This window comes from Neoarius graeffei, chromosome 3, assembly GCF_027579695.1.
Source record: "Neoarius graeffei isolate fNeoGra1 chromosome 3, fNeoGra1.pri, whole genome shotgun sequence".
Lineage (NCBI taxonomy): Eukaryota > Metazoa > Chordata > Actinopteri > Siluriformes > Ariidae > Neoarius > Neoarius graeffei.
In genome coordinates this window covers 36,951,897-36,978,338 of record NC_083571.1, presented here as the reverse complement: position 1 = coordinate 36,978,338, position 26,442 = coordinate 36,951,897, and the positions used below count along the sequence as shown (strand labels likewise).

Below are 26,442 nucleotides of genomic sequence, written 5' to 3'. Positions count from 1 at the left end.
ATGCGAGGACTTTTATTGTTTCTACTCAGCATCTCTGCCTGTCTCACATCCTCCTGTCATGGTAAGGACACTTTTAATTCCTCCTAAAGATAAAGAAATAAGGAAGGCTGAGAGTAGAGAGAGATTGAGTCATGTTGTCAGGATTAAAGATATCAACTCTTCTGACCTCTGATAGGATACTGAGAGGTTTTTGGGTGTGACAACATGTTCTCAGTGTGAGAGAAATATATTTATCGAAACTGATTTTGCTTTGTAAATCTGTTCCTGACACTCAGGGTTCATTCATTCCGCTCCCCGCAGTGAGTTAATGATTAAAAGCCGGGTTGAGAAATAAGAAGATAAACCTGAGTGTACAACCTGACTGGGATTTGAACTCATAACCTTCTGCTCACTATGCAGGAAGTAAGACAGGGGTTTTCATGCTGTACAGATGTGTTTGTAGTGAGTCTATGTGGAACATCTCATGCACTACACAGGGTGCGATCATAACACTACACTGTCCCTATATATCACCTAGTGCACTACATAGGGCGCTTAAGCTATTATAACATATCCTACATAGCACAAGGATATAGGGAATCAGCAACATAATCCTAATGAATCCCTATAGAACATCTTGTGCATTACTTAGGGTCTTTAGGCCACTTTATAATACCCTACATAGTCAGTGCACTTTATTGAGTGAAGATACTATTAGTGTGTAGCCTACAGATACAGATTAGGGAGCTGAATCCTAAATGAGATCTTAGGATATTAAAAAAAGGTTACTATGTTCTTAAAAGGAACTGTTTTAGGACGTTTTTGTGCATATGTGCACGACTTCACAGCATATCTAGTGCACTTGAAGGACAGAACCGAATCATCTGAGCAGACGACAGGTCAGGAGTCGTGTCAAAATGTGATGATGTCATGCACAAGAATGTGAGTGATGATGAAATGTCAGAGGGACACGTCAATAGAGATGAGGTCAAACTGTACTGGGTAAAAGAGAGAGAGAGAGAGAGAGAGAGAGAGAGTCAAATTGATTGGAATCTTGACTCTTAAAACAGAACATTTCCAGGAGAAAGTTTCTCGTGATGGTGACAAACATTTACACAGAAAGAAAAGTAAAAGAAACTCCCTATTTTTTTAAAAAAAAAGGCCCTGATCAGTTTATATATATATATATATATATATATATATATATATATATATATATATATATATATATATGTATGTGTGTGTGTGTGTGTGTGTGTGTGTGTGTGTGATTCCACGCTTATGGGTACTGAAATGGGGACATGAACTTATTTTTAAAAATTCACCTAAAACCATTTCTTTTTTTACCATCAGGTCACAAAACATGTAATCTTTAATGAATGATACGTTAAAAGATAACTTTAATTTTCTGAGATGTAATAAAAACATATTTATATGCCAAAGTCAAGCCTATGAGTTCCAAAATGATGTCTGTTCCATTACTTCTGTTACGATTGTCCATCTCGCGTCTGTGACAAATTAATTACAATCTAGCTATATACCATGTTAATCTTATTGAAAGAATGTGTATGTTTATTCTACTACACATGTTTATTAATTATATTTGCTAAAACATCACCTTCCTATGTTTCAGAAAGTAATTCTACATTGTTAAAATTGAGAATATATATGTCCACAACACTTCTGTTACGTTCTGACTTTGGCATATAAATATGTTTTTATTACATCTCAGAAAATTAAAGTTATCTTTTAACATATCATTCATTAAAGATTACATGTTTTGTGACCTGATGGTAAAAAAAGAAATGGTTTTAGGTGAATTTTTAAAAATAAGTTCATGTCCCCATTTCAGTACCCATAAGTGTGGAATCACTCATATATATATATTCCACAAAATCAAGTCGTACATGAGCTGACAGCTGACAAGGCGCATAGAGCCGAGTTGGCTATGCGCCATGTATGACGAGATTGAGTACAATAACTGTTTTATTATACCTACACCCACTGGATTTTGAGAAAGAGAGCATTTTTATTTTATTTTTTTGCAAATTCGATAAATAAAATCTTTATACAGAACATCCGACAAAATAATTTCTGCTTAGAATGTAAACAAACCTGCGAAATGACAGCAGCAATTTATGAAAAATGTTATCATAATAATTATTGAAAATAAAAAGATACTTTGTTACTATCAAATACTTTCATTCCATATTTTGTTGCTTTTTTTTTGTATTTTGGGGTTTTTTGTTTTCGAGTAGAGTTTTTATTTCATCCTCGGTTGGTTCAGTAACATGTTCCGCCATTTTCTTTTTCTGGTGGTTGGCAAACCAACTTAAAGCTGCATTACCACCACCGACTGGGCTGGAGTGTGGATCAGCAGATAATGGGGGGGGGGTAAACCAACTATTTTTTTTTTTATTTCGCTGTTTCTATTTCTTTTAAATACTTGATAACAATGTGATATATCTGACTTGATGTGCTCTGCCATTTTGTTTTTCCCTACTCATGGTATAAGAGCTGATATCCTAGAAGTAGAGTAGCCAATCAGAGCATGTGATTGCTCATATCCAGCGAATGTGTGTGTGTGTGTGTGTGTGTGGTGTATCCTGGGAATCAATTATCTGATATATCATAATATTTCACAATGTGTGTATTTTGTTCATGATGGATATTTTTATTTTTGGACACTGAGGGATAAATTCTGTCCCTTCAGAATTTTTTGAGAACAAGGATTTAGTTATCATGGCATTTCCTGTCCATCCTGAATAAACAAGAAGACCTGCAGTCACTCAGCAGCACTCAGTGTTCTCAGCATGTGTGTGTGTGTGTGTGTTGTTTCAGGTGCGAGTGCAGGCCCGCGGCTCGATAACAGCCATCTTTACAAATTCAGCTACAGAACAGAGCTCAGCATCAACCGGCCCAATGGCTCAAGTCGAGGAAATGTCGGATTTAAGATCTCCAGTGATGTGGACATCAGTCTGGCCTGGAGGAACCTGGAGAACCATGATGAGCAGCTCCTCAGAGTCCAGGTGAGAACAACGAGGAATGAAGAACGAAGAATGAGCACAGCGACAGCATGTCTCCAAGAGTTTTATTCCTCTTATACAACAACAAGTTGCCAACAATTTTATGTATTAAACAGTGACACGTCATCCTTTTCACAGTTTAATGCTTATTGTTGTGGAACGTTGAAGTTAATAAGTTAATCCATTTCTGTGGCGCATCCACTATACAAGTCACTGTAAACAAGCTGTTGCTATAGAAATGATAACCTATTAGAACACTGAAACTTTTTCTCATGAACTTTCACTCTTTCCTTCTCTCAGATTTCTAATGTTCAGATCCAAAATGTTGCCAACCGCTCACGCAAAAACAACATCTTCTACGGCACCACCACAAAGGGAATTCTGGGTAGAGAAAAGAACGAGGCACTGCAGAGACCCTTCATGTTGCTCTGGAAAATGGGCAAGGTAAAAAAAAAAAAACTCACACCATTCATTAACAGTACAGAATAAGGAAATGACTACGACATTGTTAAAAGGTGCAGTATGTAAAGTTTAAAAGTGTTTTTACACCTGCAAGAATCATCTCATTTCAAGAAATTAGTTTGGAAAAAAAGATTCACATTATTATCGTGTGAGTTTCTTCATTTAGTAAGCTTCTGTTTACCTTTTTTCCGGGCCGGAAATCTCCTTCTCAACCCCTCCCCTTTTCTGCAAAAGGCAACTCAAAAGACGTAGGTCATTTTAACATAGAGGGATGGGTCAGATTGGGAGAAAGGAGTTGAGACATCTTCTGTAAGTTTCTAAGTCCAGAAATTTGATCTACAGTCACTGTATTACAGGCCTATTCAAATAGCGGCCCGAGGGCGAAATTGGCCCGATTGAAATTTAATCCGGCCCGCGGCAGATTTTTTAAAACAAAACAAAAAACATATCTGCGTATCTGCCGCGGTGCACAGTTTTCTCTACCGCTCTGGCACAGACCAGAATACAGGTCGTCTCCATGGTGACAAACACTCATTCTCGCCGATTCTCACGATGTGACACTCCATGCAGCTACAGCAGTGGCAACATGGCAATGTCCAAGCAACATCGCAAAGTTGACAGAGAAAACCGTAAATTTCAAAGCGAATGGACTGAAAAGTACTTATTTACTTTGCCAACTTTGCAAGCGATAGACCTGTGTGCTTATTGTGCAACGAATCTGTAGCTGTGGCCAAAGAGTACAACGTGAAGAGACATTTTACAGCAAAACATACTTCATTTTCTGAGCAATACCGAGAGGGCTCCGAGGAGAGACGAAGGAGAATAGACAGACTGGTAACTTCTTTTGAACAAAGTCAGCGTGCAATTGGTGGCTTTTGCACAGAACAAGAGAGAGCTTTTATTGCATCTCTACGAGCGGCGTGGATACTGACAAGAAAAAAAAAAAGACCCTTCACCGAGTCGGAAACTATTAAAGACTGCATGCTGGCGGTTGTTGATAAAATGATTGTTGACCAAAAAATGAAAGACAACGTGTCCTCATCTATTAAAAAAAAGTACCATTTTTCTAGCCTGGCAAGCCAGAGTAAATGTGAATATTTAGTCTGGTCTCGGTCGTAGACATTTCCGAAGGGTGTGGGTAGGAACAACCCGCTGTCTTTCAAACTGTCTCTGTGCGTATAGGCCAACGCTCTGACCAATCAGCGCAACAGTGACTGTGACGTAGTCAGAGCGACAAAAAGCAGTGGGGGAGACCTTGAAATAAATAATTTTTCAAAATGCGTATTAATTAATAAACAGGTTCTAGATATTAAGAAGTTTGGAGATAATGACCACAAGTTTGGAGTCTGTACCACATACTTAACATACACTCTTATTTTTTTCAAGTGTTTTTCAAGGGTTTGCTTAAACTGTTTTTGAGAGTTTTTATTTAGTGGTGTTTGGTGAAATAATTTCCCTTAAATTTAAAATAATGGGAAAATAAGAAAGAATCAAAAAGTAATGTTTCAAAGCTGTTTATTAATTCTTCGTACTGCACAAACTAGCCCCATCCTTTTGGCTACGAGCGGAGCCAGCTGGTAGATCAGACTTTTGCTATAGCCGGTCGGCAAAACAGCGAAAACGTCCTTCTTGAAAAGGAATGAGCGGAGAGCCTCTTCCTGCTCATGTTTCAATGAAAACTCCAAGTCTAATTTTTCTAAAACTGATTCCAAAGCGGAGTCAAACGCGCGCTGTTCACTAGCCGTAGCCATCTTTCCTGTTGTGCTTTCTCCAGCGTCGCGCAGCTTTGTCGTCACTCCTACAAAAGCCCGCCCAAAGAATCCAAACAAAAACCTTGCGTTGTGATTGGCGGGCACGATTTGATGCCCGGGGTGTGTTGTTGATATGGTGCGAGGCTAGACCCACTCGTAGGCAAAAATATTTTTGACCGCTAGGCGGGTGGGTCTAGTTTACTAGGCTACCATTTTTCATTATATTTCATAATAAAGGAAAATAATAATGTACCTTATTTTATTTCATATATTATGTACCTTAGTATAGTATATTTTAATTGCCTTTAGCTGATATCAATTTTATGTCAATTGTCTGTCTGGCCCTCACAAATTTTGTAATTTTCTAGTTTGGCCCCCCTGCAAATGTATTTGAATAGCCCTGCTGTATTACAATGGTGCGTCAGTGAGATGCAAAATTTCAGTCACTGAAACACCACTTCCTGTCTTTAAAAATGCCTCTGAAATGTCTTCTCAGATTTCAGGTGAAATTCCTGATTATCTGATCTGATTATTATCTGTGTGATTATCATCACTGTGCAGGTGAGGAGTCTTTACACACACAAGGCGGAACCTGCGACCATCAAGAACCTGAAAAGGGGCGTGGCCAGTATGCTGATGATGCAGCTCAAGTCTGGCAAGATGATGGAGGTAAAATTGTGACCTACTCACTATTCCCTACACTAGATCTGGTTCACTACATCATACAGTTACAGTCTGTCCAGTGTGGGCGTGTCCTCAACCACACACCCTGTTAACTACACACTACTGAAGTGCACTGTTTTTACATTCACCTGCTGTGGTGCACTGGATAAATTTCATCATTAGTCTTTTGAAACTGGCAACGTTGTTGAAATAGTGCACGATGTAGTCAGTAAGGTGCGATCTGGGACAAAGCCGATAACGACGACATAACTGTAGAGATAAGCAGAAGTGGTGTGTGAAACTAAGACATTAATGTCACTTTGTGTGGTGTGTGTGTGTGTGTGTGTTTTCAGGCTGATGCATCAGGAAAGTGTCTGGTTGAGTACAAGGTTTCTAAAGATGAGGTGATCCGCATGAAGCACACAGAGAGCTGCAAAACTCAGGAGACGGGATTCACCACACACAGCCAGGTACACACACACACACACACACACACACACACACGTGTGTGTGCACACACACACACACAGCAGGTCAGGTGAAGTGCAGTGTGTATGCTCTCTCTCAGGTGTTGAGTGTGGGTGAGAAGTCAAGTTCAGTGACACTCATCACTCTGCAAGGCAGCTTCATCAAATCTGCTGTTACCAAGGAAATGCACATCCTGTCAGTCAACGCTCGTCACACCACAGCTGCCAGAGTGCTGTCTGAGTAAGAGACACTGCAAATTAACTACATACTATGTTAGCTACACACTGACCACACACACTACATATGGATGTGAGTGTCTGACAGGACACACCCTCAGTGCAGTACAGTCTCAGTCTCGGTTTCAGTCTCAGTGTGTTCTTAAAGTGCTGTGTTTGTCCCTCAGGCAGTCACTCACTCTGCTCACAGTGACAGACGGACCTGCAGATGTTTCTGGGAAAGATGCAGCGAGCGTGGCGAAGAGTCTCGACCCCAAACTGGTCTCTGTGGGAGTGATAACGGAGAAAACCAAGATCCGCTGTAAAGCATGTCCGACTGTACGCTCTTTCTCTGATTAATAAAAACCTGGAATAGTCACTTCGTGTTTGATTCAGTTCAATTAATCAAATCTGATTCATTCTGGTGTGTGTGTGTGTGTGTGTGTGGGTGTGTGTGCAGCTGATGGACACGTGGAAAGCAGTGCGTTCTCAGTTGGAACCGCAATCTCTGGCTAAATCTTCGGCTCCTCGCAGTTTCCTGTCTCTGATCCACAGCCTGCGTTCATCCAGCAAAGACCAAATCCTGAGCGTACTTCGAAACTGCAGCAAGACTGCACTGTAAAAGACCCACACTCCCTCGCTCCCTACATTTACACTCCCTCGCTCCCTACATTTACACTCCCTTGCTCCCTACATTTACACTCCCTCACTCCCTACATTTACACTCCCTCACTCCCTACAATTACACAACCTCACTTTCTACATTTACACTCCCTCGCTTCCTACAATTACACTACCTCACTTTCTACATTTATACTCCCTTGCTCCCTACATTTACACTCCCTCATTCTCTACATTTACACTCCACTCCCTACATTTACAATCCCTCACTCCCTACATTTACAATACCTCATCCCCTACATTTACACTCCCTCGTTCCCTACATTTACACTTCCTAATTCCCTACATTTACACTCCCTCTCTCCCAACATTTACAATCCCTCATTCCCTACATTTACAATCCCTCATTCCCTACATTTACACTCCCTCAATCCCTACATTTACACTCCCTCACTCCCTACATTTACAATACCTCATTCCCTACATTTACGCTCCCTCGTTCCCAACATTTACACTGCCTCGTTCCCGACATTTACACTCCCTCGCTCCCTGCATTTACACTCCCTCACTCCCTACATTTACACTACCTCACTTTCTACATTTACACTCTCTCGCTCCCTACATTTACACTACCTCACTTTCTACATTTACACTCCCTCGTTCCCTACATTTACACTCCCTCGCTCCCTGCATTTACACTACCTCACTTTCTACATTTACACTCCCTCATTCCCTACATTTACACTCCCTCATTCCCTACATTTACACTCCCTCGCTCCCTACATTTACACTCCCTCGCTCCCTACATTTTCACTCCTTCACTCCCTACATTTACACTTCTTCACTCCCTACATTTACACTACCTCACTTTCTACATTTACACTCCCTCGTTCCCTACATTTACACTCCCTCGCGCCCTGCATTTACACTACCTCACTTTCTACATTTACACTCCCTCATTCCTTACATTTACACTCCCTTGCTCCCTACATTTACACTCCCTCGCTCCCTACATTTTCACTCCTTCACTCCCTACATTTACACTTCTTCACTCCCTACATTTACACTCCCTCGCTCCCTACATTTACACTCCCTCGCTCCCTACATTTACACTCCCTCACTCCCTACATTTACACTCCCTCACTCCCTACATTTACACTCCCTCGCTCCCTACATTTACACTCCCTCGCTCCCTACATTTACACTTCTTCACTCCCTACATTTATACTACCTCACTTTCTACATTTACACTCCCTCGTTCCCTACATTTACACTCCCTCGCTCCCTGCATTTACACTACCTCACTTTCTACATTTACACTCCCTTATTCCCTACATTTACACTCCCTCGCTCCCTACATTTACACTCCCTCGCTCCCTACATTTTCACTCCTTCACTCCCTACATTTACACTCCTTCACTCCCTACATTTACACTCCCTCGCTCCCTACATTTACACTCCCTCACTCCCTACATTTACACTCCCTCGCTCCCTACATTTACACTCCTTCGCTCCCTACATTTACACTCCCTCACTCCCTACATTTACACTCCCTCGCTCCCTACATTTACACTCCCTCGCTCCCTGCATTTACACTATCTCACTTTCTACATTTACACTCCCTCATTCCCTACATTTACACTCCCTCGCTCCCTACATTTACACTCCCTCGCTCCCTACATTTACACTCCTTCACTCCCTACATTTACATTTCTTCACTCCCTACATTTACGCTCCCTTGCTCCCTACATTTACAGTCCCTCACTCCCTACATTTACACTCCCTCACTCCCTACATTTACACTCCCTCGTTCCCTACATTTACACTCCTTCACTCCCTATATTTACACTCCCTCGCTCCCTACATTTACACTCCCTCGCTCCCTACATTTACACTCCCTCGCTCTGTACATTTACACTCCTTCGCTCCCTACATTTACACTCCCTCGCTCCCTACATTTACACTCCCTCGCTCCCTACATTTACACTCCTTCGCTCCCTACATTTTCACTCCCTTGCTCCCTACATTTTCACTCCCTCGCTCCCTACATTTAGACTCCCTCGCTCCCTACATTTACACTCCTTCACTCCCTACATTTTCACTCCCTTGCTCCCTACATTTTCACTCCCTCGCTCCCTACATTTAGACTCCCTCGCTCCCTACATTTACAATCTCTCACTCCCTAAATTTACAATCCCTCATGCCCTACATTTACAATCTCTCACTCCCTACATTTACACTCCCTCGCTCCCTACATTTACACTCCCACTAATTCTCTGTACAATTATTTAGATCATCTTTCGGTTAATTAGATTCAATCTGAAGTACATGAATTGAACCATTTTATGTTTCACATCATTCCGTTTGATTAATTCGTTAAATCTGAGTCACATCATGGTTGATTCAATGCAGAAAGACGCATGTGATTCATTTGAAAATGATTCATGTTGATATAGTTTTGTTTGGTTTAGTTCAGTGAGTCAAATATGATTTATCTTAGTCTGATTCATTTTATGTTGATTTATTTGTGTCTCTCTGTCTCTCTGTAGTCCTCAGTTGGTGGACGCGGTGACCTCAGCCCAGACTCCTGCCTCTCTGTCAGCCATTTTGGAGTTTCTGGACTTCAGTAAAACAAAAAGTGATAGTGTGTTGCTACAGGAGCGTTTCCTCTATGCATGTGGTTTCGCCTCACACCCCACTGAGAGCATGCTACAGGCCCTGGTGGTGAGACACACACGCTCACACACACACTGTGTACATTTTATTATTGGCTAAACTGTGTCTTTAAACTTCACCCAGCCCAACTAGCTCTCACTAAATAAGTCTGTTTAATAATAGTGTGGTGGAGTATCAGGTGTATAGACCCTTTGCACCTACATCACATTTACATTAGCAACCACCGCTACCCTGTACCTGTGGGACAAGCGAACTTTGTTTACATACTGTTCACATACTGAAGCCAAGCAAAGATGTCCAGCGTGGTTGTCTGAAGAAAACTACAGCTAAAAAAGTTCTGCTACCAGATTACTTGGATAATCTTAGTCAGAAAGAGACGAAGGATAGATCTCATCTCATCTCATTATCTCTAGCCGCTTTATCCTGTCCTACAGGGTCGCAGGCAAGCTGGAGCCTATCCCAGCTGACTACAGGCGAAAGGCGGGGTACACCCTGGACAAGTCGCCAGGTCATCACAGGGCTGACACATAGACACAGACAACCATTCACACTCACATTCACATCTACAGTCAATTTAGAGTCACCAGTTAACCTAACCTGCATGTCTTTGGACTGTGGGGGAAACCGGAGCACCCGGAGGAAACCCACGCGGACAAGGGGAGAACATGCAAACTCTGCACAGAAAGGCCCTCACCAGCCACGGGGCTCAAACCCGGACCTTCTTGCTGTGAGGTGACAGCGCTAACCACTACACCACCGTGCCGCCACGAAGGATAGATATTCGTGGAAATTAGATTGTATTAGCAGTTATGAGCCATACAAAATTCCTCAAAATGACTGGCGTGATGGTGTAGATTTGTGGCCTAGCATTAGCATTAGCTACATGGTGAAATATACTTTCTTTTTCCCGAAGAGTCCTGACACAGAAGGACAGTTAAAAAAGTACAAAAGCAAGAAAACCTTCTTTGTGTCAAGACTTTTTCCCAGCATCATCTTTTGGGCACAGAATGCTGCGAAAGCCAAAGCATTTACTCTCAAAGGACTGTGACCTGACTTCTTCATAGACAGACCTGAACTGTTGGCTAGATGATATTACTGCCATCCATGTCTCAACAACCCCAAGGACATCTAGTTACAGAGCTATTTGCCCTCTGTCATTTATACATTGATACTTCTCTCCTCTCATCTCATTATCTCTAGCCGCTTTATCCTGTTCTACAGGGTCGCAGGCAAGCTGGAGCCTATCCCAGCTGACTACGGGCGAAAGGCGGGGTACACCCTGGACAAGTCGCCAGGTCATCACAGGGCTGACACATAGACACAGACAACCATTCACACTCACATTCACACCTACGCTCAATTTAGAGTCACCAGTTAACCTAACCTGCATGTCTTTGGACTGTGGGGGAAACTGGAGCACCCGGAGGAAACCCACGCGGACACGGGTAGAACATGCAAACTCCGCACAGAAAGGCCCTCGCCGGCCACGGGGCTCGAACCCGGACCTTCTTGCCGTGAGGCGACAGCGCTAACCACTACACCATCGTGCCGCCTACATTTATACTTATTATTGTTAAAGCAATATCTGAAGTGTTATTATTTGTAAAATAACAAAATATCTTCCTCTAGACCTTTAAACAATATTTTAAAATTTTATTTTAGTTTTATCTAATAGTGGACGGTACAATAATTACAAACGTTAACAGAATCAGCACATTCCAGTTGTAGCTATAGTCATATAGTAACTATAATCACCCTTGTAATAATAATTTCAATAAATGGTTAATGTTTAGTTCCCTCTTCATTTATTCTCTATTCAAAAGGCACGACTGAGTCACACAGGTTGATAAGTGCGTAACGGACAATAACAGTTTTATCCAAAATATTTTTTCCTGGGGCGGCACGGTGGTGTAGTGGTTAGCGCTGTCGCCTCACAGCAAGAAGGTCCTGGGTTTGAGCCCCGGGGCCGGCGAGGGCCTTTCTGTGCGGAGTTTGCATGTTCTCCCCGTGTCTGCGTGGGTTTCCTCCGGGTGCTCCGGTTTCCCCCACAGTCCAAAGACATGCAGGTTAGGTTAACTGGTGACTCTAAATTGAGCGTAGGTGTGAATGTGAGTGTGAATGGTTGTCTGTGTCTATGTGTCAGCCCTGTGATGACCTGGCGACTTGTCCAGGGTGTACCCCGCCTTTCGCCCGTAGTCAGCTGGGATAGGCTCCAGCTTGCCTGTGACCCTGTAGAAGGATAAAGCGGCTAGAGGAGATGAGAATGAGATATCTTTTCCTGCCTTAGTCGATTTATTTCCATTTCGCATGCATGCAGCTGTTGTAAAGTTCAGTCTGTTTGTGTAGAACAGTTTTGAACTGTAGGTTCATTACTGCACTCTGGCTCCATGGTGATATTTTGCACAGGACTGGGTTCTTCTGATAACAGAAACAAAGCTTCAGTGCTCTCTGCTCTTAATCTTTTCTGTTCTTTCAGGATATATCGCACATGTTGCTCCTTGTTGGGTTTTTACTGAGTTATATCCGAGTTGTTTGAAACCAATCTGGGTTTTCTGTGTCGAATAAGGAAGCTGCTTCACCTGTAAGAAAATCAAACACTCAAATGCTAACTCGAATGCGAGCAGAAAAAATAAAACGAGATTCTTAAGCAAACTCTTCCATACTCACTTCCGACTTTCTATTTTTTTTTAAAAATACATTTTAAATACAATCACAAATTTCTCTGGAGTTTTCAGGCTTAGCGCCTTTCATCATATTCTCTTTACCACTCATTTCTTCATTGTTCTTGAAGCATTTGCTTCTCTTTGTCAACATTTCTCTTGATAGTATGGAGACGGTAATACCTTTTATCTAATTCTCTATTTGAACAACCAAAAACAGCGCAAACATGAACCATATTGAAGACAGATTAAGCCTTGCTTATACAAAAGACGGTGTCTGTTTGACCCCCAGGTGTAATTATCATGTGATGCGTGACGTCATGTGCAAGGGGTCTATAGTAGAACACTGAAGTGTGTGTTCTGTGTAGGATATCTCGAACGGGAAGATCGGCAGCACAGAAATTAAGGAGTCAGTTGTGATCATCATGGGAGCTTTGGTGAGAAAATTGTGTCAGAAAGGAGGATGTGAGCTACCGGTGAGTCATCTCTATCAACACTGGGATCAAATCATGTTGAATCAACTCCAAGTGAATCAGATTTAAGAGAATCTAATGCATGAGATTTTTAAAACTTAAGTAAATGTAAGTGAATCAGACTGATGAATCATACTGAATTAACTCAAATAAAACCAAATCAAGTATGTAATTGTTCTAATCACTTTGGGCTGATTCATCTCATCTGTGATTTTGTGTTTGATTCACTTGAATCAGAGTCATTTCAGTGATGAACTTCTCCATTTGGACTTCAGGTTGTGGTTCAGGTGAAGCAGCAGATCCTTGCAGGACCTGATAGCACTCAGGATGAGGCCCAGGTTCAGATGTACCTACTGGCACTGAAGAATGCTCTCCTGCCTGAGGCCATACCTCTGCTCACTCGATTCGCCGAGTCCGAGACCGGAGCACTGAGCACCAGCGCTATCACCGCTCTGCAGAGATACGAGCCTCAGCTCATCACCCGTGAGGTCTGTGTCCCAAATTATTTCCTCATTTAGTGCACATGGGGAAAGAATTAGAAAGTGCTGTTTATATCAAAGACCTGTGACTCAAGTACACCTCTTGCTCTGTTTTTGTTTTCTCAGGTGAAACAGACGCTCAATCGTGTATACCATCAGAACCGACGCGTCTATGAGAAGAATGTTCGCGCTGCAGCAGCTGATGTGATCCTGAGCAGTGGTCCATCATACGAGGAGGTGAAGAACCTGCTGCTCTCCATTGGCTACCTACCCCACGAGATGAACAAATACATGCTGTCCAAAGTGGAGGATGTCCTGCGCTTCAACATGCCTTCCAGGTGAGCCTTACCTGCACAGGTGCTCTTGACTAGATAAAATTGCAGGTCTGTGGTGCATATGGACATAGAAAATTATGTATCACCTGTTGCTTTGGGTGAGCTTGGCTTATCTCTGATCTTCTTTTTTCTGCAGTAAAATAGTACAGGAAGTCCTGAAAGATATGATCACACAGAACTATGACCGTTTCTCAAAGATCGGATCCTCATCCGCCTACTCCGGCTACATGACACGTAAGGGACCCTCTGCTTCCCCTAGTCCTGACCTCTGACCTTTACCCTGTGCATAGTTTTCAGTCAATTGTGAACGGAGTAGCATTAATGCAAACTTTAAGATGGTTCTTGTTGTTGTATGTGCACCTTTAAAAGCAATTTTTCCCAGATCCATAGATTTAGCAAAATGTTATTTATTTAGGTTCAGTTTGGATTTCTCAAAGCTGTTTTACACTGTCATCCTGCAGGGGGCGCTGATGTGACCACCACCTACAGCTTGGACATTCTGTACTCGGGTTCAGGAATCCTTAGGAGGAGCAACATGAACATTTACGGCCAGAGCAACGGCGCCCTCCTGCACGGCCTTCAGGTACTGCACACGCAAAGATCTCCAGTCTAAACATGAGACATCTTAATCAGTCAGCCAGAGACTCTCCATCAGTGACCACGTTGACGATTTCCTTCAACAGAATAGTGACACTGAGGTGGTTAGAGTTGAATATATTTCAAACCATATTTCATTTCCAATTTTCAGTTTGTTGATTGTTGAACTTTTACAACACATGGTCAGAATGTAGCTTCATAGAAACTAACTTCCTAAAAACATCAGGAACCAAGACTGAGAAAAAGAGGAACCCTGAGAGTGGAACATCTGAGAATGATGAAGGGACTAAAGGTTGACGATATGCGACAGCAGAACCGTTTAACACGTACAGGAAGATAAATGAACGTGAGAACACGGAAGGTTTGGAGTGCCAAAATGGACGGGCCAGAAAAGGTTTAAATTTCATGCAGTGACTGGCAGGAGAGCAAATGTGGAGCTGATTACACATCATAACATAGTGAAGTTTAAAAATGGAAGTGATAATTGTGTATGTGATCTCCAGCAGCCAGGAAACATCAAGAGGCTGAGGAGGGAACATCCATGCCATGGAGGAACTTTTCATTCATTTCGGCACTCAACTAGCAGGTTTTAGATCAAGTGATATGAACAAAGACATAATAATAATAATAATAATAATAATAATAATAATAATAATAATAATAATAATGTCTGTAGCACTTTTCTAACCCAATATTAGAATAAATGCAGTTAGTTCTCAGAATTGCTTAATGATCATAGATTCAATCATAAAGAACTAAATACTGGCCAGATGATATATGACTCCTCCCAGCTGCATATGCCCTTGCCTGTATGACTCCTCCCGCCTGCATACACCCTCGCCTGTATGACTCCTCCCGCCTGCATACACCCTCACCTTTATGACTCCTCCCACCTGCATACACTCTCACCTGTAAGACTCCTCCCACCTGGCTGCACCCTCACCTGTATGAGTCCTCCCATCTGCATACGCCCTCGCCTGTATGACTCCTCCCACCTGCATATGTGCTATGCCCTCGCCTGTATGTTTCCTCCCACCTGTACACACCTTCACCTTTATCAGAATCAGTTTATTTACCATACACATTTACATGTATTAGGAATTTTTCTTGGTATTTGGTCACAACGCAATACATTTAACACACACATCTCAGACAACACAACATAACTACCATCCTAACATTACCTTGGTTTATCGAGGAAATCAGAAAACGGTGACAGCTGTCCAAAGCCCCATAAAGCTGCCCGACATGATTGAAGTGGTGGGCAGAGCTGTCGGCACTCAGACTGTGGCTATTCAGAACTTGAACCGCAACATGGATAACATCATGAAGAAGCTTTTGGCTTTGAAAAGGAAATGGATTGATTCAGAGACCAGAATGGACAAACAGAGTAGTCGTGTAAAATAATGCATCTACTCGCCCCAAGACCAAACAATCCCAATCTTATCTGCTTTCGGCTCCCTCAGACAGCACTGGCCTCGGCCAAGGCTGTTGCTGGAACAACAACTCCCCCTGAAGGTCACTGCAGTGAGATGCTCTTGCATTCCTTCCCCCAATTCCCACGGTCGCCGCTTTTACCCCCAGTGTGACAAGCGGGTGCGCAACCAGCGCCGTCATGGCTGCAGGAACGGACGGCTGCTTGCTTGCACTGGGTTATCTCTACCTCCCCCCACCCCCCCTCCCCTGATCGCCCCCCCCCACCCCCAAGTCCCGAGTTTTCATGTTGTAAAGTGTACTTGTGTTATTTTGTGCTTATGTGCTGAGGTGTTTTTTTTTTTTAATGTTCCCACACTGTACTCCTCACAGGAGCATAGTGTGGGGGTTGCTTTTTTCTCCTCCCCTCTCCTCATGTTACTATGTATTTTTTCTTTTCATCCCTGTCTTCCTGTCCTGTCTACTCCCCCTCTGTCAATTGTATGTATGTATATATGTAAGGACAGGTTGATGGTTAATTTCGCTGGCACTGACTAGTGACAATAAAGGGTTCATTCATTCATTCATTCATTCATTCATTCCTAATATACAATTATTGCACCTTAAGTGGAAAATATCAGTCCTCCCACCTGCATATGCCTTCAACTGTATCACTCCACCCCATGAAAATGCCCTCACCTGTAAAATGAAAATGACTCCATCCAACTGTATATGACTCCTCCCACCTGTACAACACCTCACCTATGACTCTGCCCACCTGTACACATTCTCATCTGTAAGAATCATACTCTTTTTTTTTACCTGAACTTCACTAACTGTACCTCACCTCTCCTCCAGGTGGCCATCGAGGCTCAAGGTCTGGAGTCTCTGATAGCAGCAACGGCTGATGAAGGTGAGGAGGACCTGGAGTCATTTGCTGGAATGTCAGCGCTGCTCCTGGATGTTCAGCTTCGGCCCGTGACCTTTTTCAAGGGCTACAGTGACCTGATGTCCAAGATGTTCTCTATATCTGGAGACCCTATAAACGTAGTGAAGGGTCTCATCCTGCTCACTGACCACTCTCAGGTGAGACATGGCAACATTTAGCAATCAGTTGATTGGTAACTTCTGAACAGCACTTAAGCCTGAATACCAGCATTTTAGTTTTAACTCCTGATTGCATGCTGAAGTCAACTCTGAACACATCACAAAATCTCTAATCCATAACCAAAGGTAACTAGCTAGCAATCGTGATAATTTCCATCCTCTGCATCATTTGATGAAAGTAAACATGGCCTTTCATTCTAATCATGCTTGAAATAATTCTTCCATCATCAGCACCACCTTCTGGACTTTAAAGAATTTCACTCTCACCCACTCCTCAAAGTTGGCATCCATGTGATCACATTTCTCTTTCTGTCTGTCTCTCAGGTGATCTCTCTGCAATCTGGTCTGCGGGCCACTGTGGAGTTCCAGGGCGGTTTGGCCATTGATATCTCTGGAGGAATGGAGTTTAGCCTTTGGTACCGGGAATCTAAGACTAGCGTCAACAACAGGTACAAAAATAATCATCAGACATTTACAGCACCTGGCTCGATTTCCTGCAGTCTACTTTTGCAACAGATTCCCAAAATCTCTCTGTGTTTCTTTTCCCGCGTGCCACCCTCTGAATTGACTAGAATACTTCAAGAGGATTATTGGCTTTTCAGATCTTCCAATGAGCAGCATCTGCACCAGGTGCTTGTCTTTTAGCTTCTGGCTGCTAGCCTGGAAACGCTGGCTAAGCCGGCTAAGTGCTAGCCAGGAAACAAATGCACTGGCAGACAGGTCAGGTTGTGGCTTTGAGTCCAATTATAGACCTCCGTTGTGCGTCAGAGGAGAAGGTCATTGGTTTTGGTCCTAAAATATCAACATTTTGAATGTTTAGCACTGCTTGATGGTCTTGCATTTGATGCTAAGACTTAAATTTATGCTAAGTAATGGAGTTATCATCTGGGGTTTTTTTTAAAGGTATGAACAGGCGTAGGACTCAGGGAACTGGGTGCCAGTTATTTTGTAAAAGCACACACAGACGTTAACAGGCTATGAGCTATGTATAGACACAAAATCCACAGATCGCTACAGCCAACAGCACGGCATGCCAAAGCTGAACCCATTTACGACTTTGGAATCAAGTGCCACATGCAGCTGGAAAAATTCTGTAGGACACAGGGTTCCTTGAGAAATAGATGATTTGGGATAGAAACCTTCCAGCAAAGTTCTTCTGAAGCTCTGGGAAGTTGGAGCTCAAATCTTACAAAGATGTAAGATTTTAGGCGAAATGTAAAACTTCATTAAGATTTTTGCTAGCTTGCTAATAAATAAGCGAGTTAGCAAAACAAAAAAAAGGTATTTTTCAGAGTAGAAATATAAATGAACATAGCAAGGTAGCTAAATATAACTAGGTCCCAAATGCTACACCAAAAGGTCATCAATGCAGTAGCTAAGTGTCTTCTTCTTCTTCTTCTTCTTTTGGCTGCTCCCGATTAGGGGTTGCCACAGCGGATCTTTCGTCTCCATTGCTCCCTGTCTTCTGCATCCTTCTCTACCACACCTGCCATTTTCATGTCCTCTCTCACCACATCCATGTATCTCCTCTTTGGCCTTCCTCGTTTTCGTTTGCCTGGCAGCTCCATCCTCAACATTCTCCTTCCCACATGCTCTGCATCTCTTCTCAGGATGTGCCCATACCATCCCAGTCTCATCTCTCTTAAGGCCCGGTCCCACTGCACTTACGGATGCAAAGAGGATGTAAAACGTAAAAAAATCTTTGCCATCCATTGGAAAACGCTATGCATCCGTTGTGTACTCATTGCATACGTGCTTCATACGCTCTATCCATCGAGCATCCGTCCACTGTGATTTCATCCGCGCAAAAAGTTTTGAGCTGCACAAAACTTTTAGAACGGATGAACTTTCCACCGTGTACGATGTAAATCCGCGACATATACGAGCAACAAACGTTCTATGTCCGTTATCATCCGTTAAACGTCTGCTGTATCCTCTCTGCATCCTCTGGGCATCCTCGCAACTCACATCCGCTGCAGCTGAAAACGGAAAGAGGGAGGAAAGATAAGGTACATGAAACGTCTATTCATCGTTAGTAGCACGGAAATAGAAAGGATGTAAGCGTATGCATCTCGTATATAAAGTATTCAAAACGGACAAAGCGTTTATATCTGGGATGTATCTCGTATATTTAGGATGTCTGGAGTATGTCTAGAGTATGTAGAAGGACACCTAGCGGACAATCGATATTTTGTATAAAAAGGGGGAGAAAATCATCTAGTAGTAGAGATGTATCGATGTAGCCACCAGCACGTCTTTCCGCTTTATGCTGACGGCGTGCGTGCTGCATCCCTTTATATCCGCGGAGCAGACGCAATTCATACCCCCCGCATGCGCAGTGAACGGTCTGCATCCGATATACATCCGCGCAACATCCCCTTTGTTTCCGTTAGGCGTACGTGATGCATCCCCTTCATCCGCTATGCATCCGCTCTTTCTGCTATGCGTCCGCTTCTCAGTTATCACCGGTAACCCCTTCGGAGCTGTCATCCACTTCCATCCGCTTTCATCCGCTAGGCTTCCTATGAACATGCGTTTAACATCCCCGCTATATACTACCCACGTCCGTTCTTTTCCGTTCTGTTTTCGCAAATTTTCGCCAATTTTGTCCATTTCTGGAGCGGATGAAAACGGATAGCGCCACCCCCGAAATTTTGCTCGTCCGCTGTGTCCTTTTTGCATACGTTTTGTGTCCATCGGCCAGTGGGACCGGGCCTTTAGCTTAATTCCCAAGCTCTCCACATGTGCTGTCCCTCTGATGTGCTCGTTCCTTATCCTGCCCCACCTTGTCACTCCCATTGCAAACCTTAACATCCTCAACTCCGCCACCTCCAACTTTGCCTCTTGTCTCTTCGTTAAGGGTACGGTCTCCAATCCATACATCACTACTGTCTTATACATCTTACCTTTCACTTTTGCTGGGACTTTCCTATCACAAATGACCTTCTGAAATCCTTCTCCAACTGCTCCACCCTGCCTGCACTCTCTTTCTCACCTCATGATCGCAGCCCCCATTTTCCTGCACAGTTGTCCCCAGGTACTTGAATTCACCAACTTTCTTTACGTCTACTCCTCGCATCTTCACTACACTCTCATCCCCATTCTCATTGATGCACATGTATTCTGTTTTGCTCCTGCTCACCTTCATTCCTCTTCGTTCCAATGCATACCTCCATCTCTCCCAACCCAACTCAACCTCCTTTCTACTGCAGTAGCTAAATGTAAATAGTAAAATTGCTAGCTTGATAGATAACTACTTACTTTCGCTGAAATAAAGTAATTTCAATGCAGAACCAACAGAGAACTTTGGTTTCATCTCGTACTCTAAATCATTCCTGATCTATGTAACACTCTGGAACAGGAGAACTGTGGTATTTATCTGAGTTCTCTACCTCCCCCTCAGGGGTGCTCTGGTTGTTGTGGGCAACGTGACGGTGGATGCAGACTTTCTGAGCGTGGGGATGGAGGTGAGCTTTGAGACAGAGGCGAAGCTTGACTTCATCACCACTGTGCAGTTCTCAGAGTACCCCTTCCTGGTGTGCATGCAGATGGATAAATCAACGTTCCCATTCAGGTGAACATCTCAAACCACATGCGGGGTTCTCCAGTCCCAAACTGTGTACCTTCACCCTCACCCTCATGTCACTTGTAATTTGTCTCACTTTGGCTGGGTAGTGAAATTTGGGTAGCAAACGATAGCTAGTTTGCTAAGGAAGCTTGGCAACTTGCTAATTATGTAATATCATTATTAGCATTTGTTTCACAGAAACCTTTTCTTTTTTTCTAGCTTGAGTTAGTGTTTAACGTGGTGTTGCTTGTGGTGTGCTGTAGGGAGGCGGTGTATAAAATGGAGACGTTGTCTTCTGGAGAGCCATACACCTGGCATAGGAGTCGCGAGCAGCTCATCCCCGGCTCCGAGTTTCCTCTTCATCAGGAAAACTCCAATATGTGTAAGAAAGTGTTTGACAACAGCTGGTAGACCTGAGGACCAAACTCAAGGCAAATAGTGTGGGTCCGATCCGCCAAAGGAAAAGCAAAAACCTGTGACTAATTTTTTTTTTTTTTAATTAAGCTTTATTGTGTTAAACCAAGGGTGCTAATATTATTAGCAAGCTAGGCTTTGGGTTTAGCATGTAAGGACTTTATTATGAGAGTCTTTAGCTCAAGTTTGATGTTTTTTTTTTTCTTTAACTGTCAATTAAATAATTAGCACAAAATACCAGTGGGGAGAGTAGCATTAAAGGCTAAACAGAGACAAAAGTTAGCAGCCAGCATAACCTTATAAAACTACCAATCAAAAGATTCAACAAGAATTAAACAAAACATAGTTAATTTGGCTAATCAGAGTAATAAAAGCGAAAGGAAGACTAAAGCTAACAATTAGCAGAATGTGTTCTGTTTGAAAAAAGTAGAAAAGCTCAAAAACACAATGCTAATTAGCGTTGAAGGTACAAGTTAGCATAAACAATGCTAATGTAACCCAAGTCAGTTGATGTAAATCGTGTAAACATAAACAAATGCTAGGAAATTCAAAAGTTTTGATGCAACTGGCTATGCTATGTTTAGCTACACTATTAGCAGGATTTTGTCTGAATTATCTTCATGACAAGGTAATAAAAGTTAGTGTATGTTTATACCTCCTGGATTTCCCACAAAGTTTACACTGGTACGTATTAATAATTAGCATAGCTTCAGTCACCGAGTGTGATCTCACGTTAGCCACTTAGCATGACCTAGTAAAAATGGCTAACGTGGTCAGAGCTGGTGTGGTACTGTGTTTATGTTTATAATGTCTTATAGCGCATTTACAGGTATGAGTTATTTATTTGATCTAGACGCTTATAGATCTCCTCAGGAACAAAACGCTTTCTGTCCATTCCACCACACCAGATGTTTACAGAGATGTTGATGAAGGTTTTTTTTTTGTTGGCAAAAGAGGGAAAATTAGCATTTTATTGAAAAACAGTGTCTTGTGAAATATGGCTGCATGATACGGACAAAAAACTACGATTATATCAACAGAACATCTCCAGATCTAATGTCACACAACATGGGACACACTGAGGTTTGTTAAAAAGCTCATTCGCATATTACAGGATTGCGATAACGATTAATCAGCGATATATCGTGCAGCCGGATTGTGAAAACGTATTTTCATCTTTTTTTTTCCTTTTTTTTGTATGGATGTAAATAATCTTCATGAAAATAAAACCATGTTGAGTGATTTTAAACTTTTGTCCAGTTTCCTGTCTGATTGTAAAGACGTTCATAACTCAATTTAACAGTTCAGGGAACATTAGCTAGGGAGCTTAGCCACATTCTTTAAATACATAAAATAGCAACTAGCCTAGGCGGCACGGTGGTGTAGTGGTTAGCGCTGTCGCCTCACAGCAAGAAGGTCCGGGTTCGAGCCCCGTGGCCGGTCGCAGGCAAGCTGGAGCCTATCCCAGCTGACTACGGGCGAAAGGCGGGGTACACCCTGGACAAGTCGCCAGGTCATCACAGGGCTGACACATAGACACAGACAACCATTCACACTCACATTCACACCTACGGTCAATTTAGAGTCACCAGTTAACCTAACCTGTATGTCTTTGGACTGTGGGGGAAACCGGAGCACCCGGAGGAAACCCACGGGGAGAACATGCAAACTCCGCACAGAAAGGCCCTCGCCGGCCACGGGGCTCGAACCCGGACCTTCTTGCTGTGAGGCGACAGCGCTAACCACTACACCACCGCGCCGTCCACAATATTTGTAATATATGTAATTACACATAATTAGCTAGCTTGTGATTCAGCTTAACTACACAAAGTAATTGTTAGCATTAAGCTAGCCTGCTAGTAAGTGTGGCTACTTGCTAGCTAATATCATGTTAACTGAACTTGCTAAACATTAATATTTGATGAGCTAGTAAAAGTTTATTTGTAATGGCACGATTAACTGTGGAAGATAATTATGGAAGATGTTTAGGTCCAGCTTGAGATGTGGTATGAATCAGATTGATTAGCTTATTTAAAAATAAAACTGAAATCAGAAATCAGATCAGTTTGAAAGCCCAGTGCTCTCACACACAGCCACATTGAAAAAGAAAGGTCAACTATAGGTCTATATTTAAAATGTGGAGTGCTGGTGTAGAGCTAGTCTTTCACGAGCCAGTAAATACCACGACAGAAGTGCTGATGCTCGATGATAAATTTGCACACACAGAAAAATAAAATGTGAAGCGAGATGAGTGATGTCATCCTGAGTGGCAGGACACTCTTCAGACTGATGGTCATATCACACACACACGCACACACACACACACACACACACAGTACAAATGTTATTTTTGATTAGCAGTAATTTAAAATCGCTTTATATATGATGGAATTTTGTTTCTGCAGAATGCTAGTTAATAAGCTAAGCTAATTAGCAAGCTGATGTGACTCGAGCTGAACAGTGGGTGAAGGAAATGATGCTATTTGCTTTGATAAATCTCTCTCTCTCTTTTTTTTACACTGATCCTGTAGAATTTCTTTTTCTTTTTTTTTTAAGTTTTTGTATGACTGTTAGCTTATTAGACTTTTGTGCTCATTTACAGAGAGGGAATCACTGCGACTTGAAAGAAAGTGTACGGTTTAAGATTATATATCATAATGACTCTGTAGTATATTACGTTAATGGCCTAATTATACATATACAGTATTGCATACAGTCTCAGCAGTGGACATCCATAAACGCTGCATAAGAGCTTAATAATGCACCAGAAGCCTTTCACAATATTATTCTAGTGTCAAAAGACAAATTAAATCATCAATAAAAGATGAAATTTGAGTTCAAGAGACAGAATATGTACAAATACCCAAAGAAAAGTCTCTGAACTCTGTAATATAGTGCCTGTTTGCATACTTTAAATGGGATTTTGATTCTATTGACTCTTGTTGGCGACTTCTGATGCATTAATAAACTCTTATGAATGATGTATGAACTCATCCTTCTTTAAGACTGAATCTCACTGAAAGAAACAAGCTAGTGCTAATAACACTTAAGAAAACAACAAAAATATGGCAGATTACACAGCTTATTAGTGTTTGTTTTGAATCACCAGGCTCCTTATAAAAGTTTATTAGTATAAATACGCAGGTGATGATAGGAAATCGTGTGTGCTGATTGGTCGAGAAACTCAGACTATTTCTCAATAATCACCTCGAGCAACTTGGCAAAATGGTGGCCTATCACTTTGTCATCGTAAGTGAGGAAGAATTACAAATGATGAAAGAAAATGCTGTTCCTAAAAGCATGCTACGAAGTTTGGTCTAAAACTATTCAAAGGTCAGGTGGAATTGTGATTTATTTTATCTATTTCAAAACAAAGTATTTTATGTGACTCGGCATAGATAAGTGACAAGTCTGTGCCACACCTTTATTACATTTGCATGCCACTTTTGAAGTTTGAAATATGATTTTGAAATATGATTTTTTTTAAATAATCACCTGTATATTTATACTAAAACAATTATCCGCCTCAGGCTCAGTGAATATGGGTGAATAATAACCTCGACTTCGACTTCGTCTCGTTTATTATTCACCCATATCCACTTCACCTTCAGCAAATAATTGTTAATTAACAATAATTACATAAATGTTCAAACATTAGCCAGCTAGCTACTTATGTTAGGGTTACATTACGTCTGCAGTAACCGTTTAATGTGTAGTGTCTTGCAAATGTATTCATCCCCCTTGGTGTTTGTCCTGTTTTGTCGCATTACAAGTTGGAATTAAAATGGATTTTTGGAGGGTTAGCACCATTTGATTTACACAACATGCCTACCACTTTAAAGGTGCACATTGGTTTTTTTTTTGTTTCTTTGTTTTGTTTTTTATTGTGATGCAAACGATAATTCAGATGAAAAAACAGAAATCTGGAGTGTGCATAGGTATTAACCCCCTTTCATGTGAAAGCCCTAAATAACACTACGTTCAGACTGCAACCTGAAACGACCCATATCCGATTTGTTGTGAAATCCGATTTTTTTGTTAGGCCGTTCACATTACCAATTATATGAGACTTGTATGCGATCTCCAATATGAACGGAAAACGACCCAAAAGTGTCCCGTATGCGCAAATTGACACGTAATAAGCATATCTACGTAATACGTAAACAAAAAAAAGCGCACTCCATGTTTAATGATTTCTTTTTTGTTTGTTTAATTATCTGGTTAGTGTTAAAGTGTGAGGTCTCGTGTGTGTTTTTGTTTCTGAACTGAAATGAAAACGTGTAGCCTGGTAACGAGGGTTGACTCCTAAATGACTCTCTAATTTCTGTATAAGTGCACTACATGTTACTAGGAAGTAATGGATTTTTAAACTCTATATAGTGCACTCGAGCTTCAGTAGGCAGTCATTTGGGATACGGCCGCTGTATTACCAAACTCTTAATTCAGGCTTAATAATTTGCACATATTTATTTCGTCATATTAATAAACTTTTTCTACATTTTTATAAATATTTATTTAGATTGTTTATAGCCAGCTGAATTCTGCAACTTCTCTCAGCGCTGGCTCAAGGTGCATAAACACCAGTGCAGTTTGCTATGGAGATGAGGCGAGACCTGGCGATGTGGTTTTTGTGGCGGCGGCGGAACTCGGATCCTCTCTTTGCCCTATTTTCCTCCTCTCACTCTCTCCTCCTTCTGTCTCTCCTCCTGCTGTTTCTCCTGGCCCCGCAACACTGTCTGTCTCTCCACCACTATCTGTAAAATTAAATTAAAACGGCTAAGTACACCAATCATGTGGACAAGTATTTCTGCCCAATCTGAATGCTATAGCCTTCTTTAAAAAATAAACACACACACCCACACACCGAGAAGGGCGGGGAGGAGTGACTTGCCTAAGGCAGCTGGGCCATAGAAGGTTCACGCTGCACGCTGCATGCTGCACACTACACGCTACACGCGTGTAAAGAAAAGTGGACAAACGTAGCATGACTTGCTCTGGGCCATAGAACGGCGTTCACGTTGCACGCTGCACACTTCACGCGTGAAGCGTGAAATGAACATGCACACTTTTTTCTAGGCGTGAAGATGGAAATTCCAGTCAATGCATGCGGTCACCGCCGCGCCAGCCAATCAGAACGGGTCTAGGGAGATAACTCTATGCTTTCAGGGGAAAACTTCAGAAAAAATATAATTGAATGGTATAATTGAAAAATAGTTCTTCATCGGGATTGTCAAGCAGATTATAGAATGTTCGGTGAAATTCACCACGGGTTTCTCTCAGAAGGAAGTGTTCTCGGCTCCAAATTCTGTTCCTTTTTCTCTTCCTCTGTCTCAGTAAAAGCAGAATGAGGCAATCGTCGTCATCCGAAGAGTCCATATTGTTGGTTACTCGGTCAAAGTAGAACAGACGCAACACGTGAACATCCAAGCATGAAGTTTAATGGCCCAGGGTCCGGTTCTTCACGTGAACGTGCAGCGTGCAGCGTGAACCTTCTATGGCCCAGCTGCCTAACGTTACTTTAGGCTAAGTTCTCTA

The 26,442-nt window shown here is 42.1% G+C and overlaps 1 protein-coding gene across 1 annotated transcript; it reads left to right on the top strand.

Annotated features, from left to right (window-relative positions):
- On the top strand, positions 1-20,904 carry mttp (microsomal triglyceride transfer protein). The gene is made up of 18 exons (XM_060915890.1): positions 1-61; positions 2,821-3,008; positions 3,306-3,449; positions 5,780-5,887; positions 6,235-6,351; positions 6,450-6,589; positions 6,753-6,903; positions 7,025-7,182; positions 9,735-9,909; positions 12,890-12,997; positions 13,270-13,482; positions 13,600-13,811; positions 13,945-14,042; positions 14,270-14,391; positions 16,677-16,904; positions 17,250-17,374; positions 20,329-20,499; positions 20,757-20,904. Exons 1-18 carry the CDS (start codon positions 1-3, stop codon positions 20,902-20,904), a joined length of 2,667 nt encoding a protein of 888 aa, XP_060771873.1.
- Positions 20,905-26,442: the final 5,538 nt, after the last annotated feature.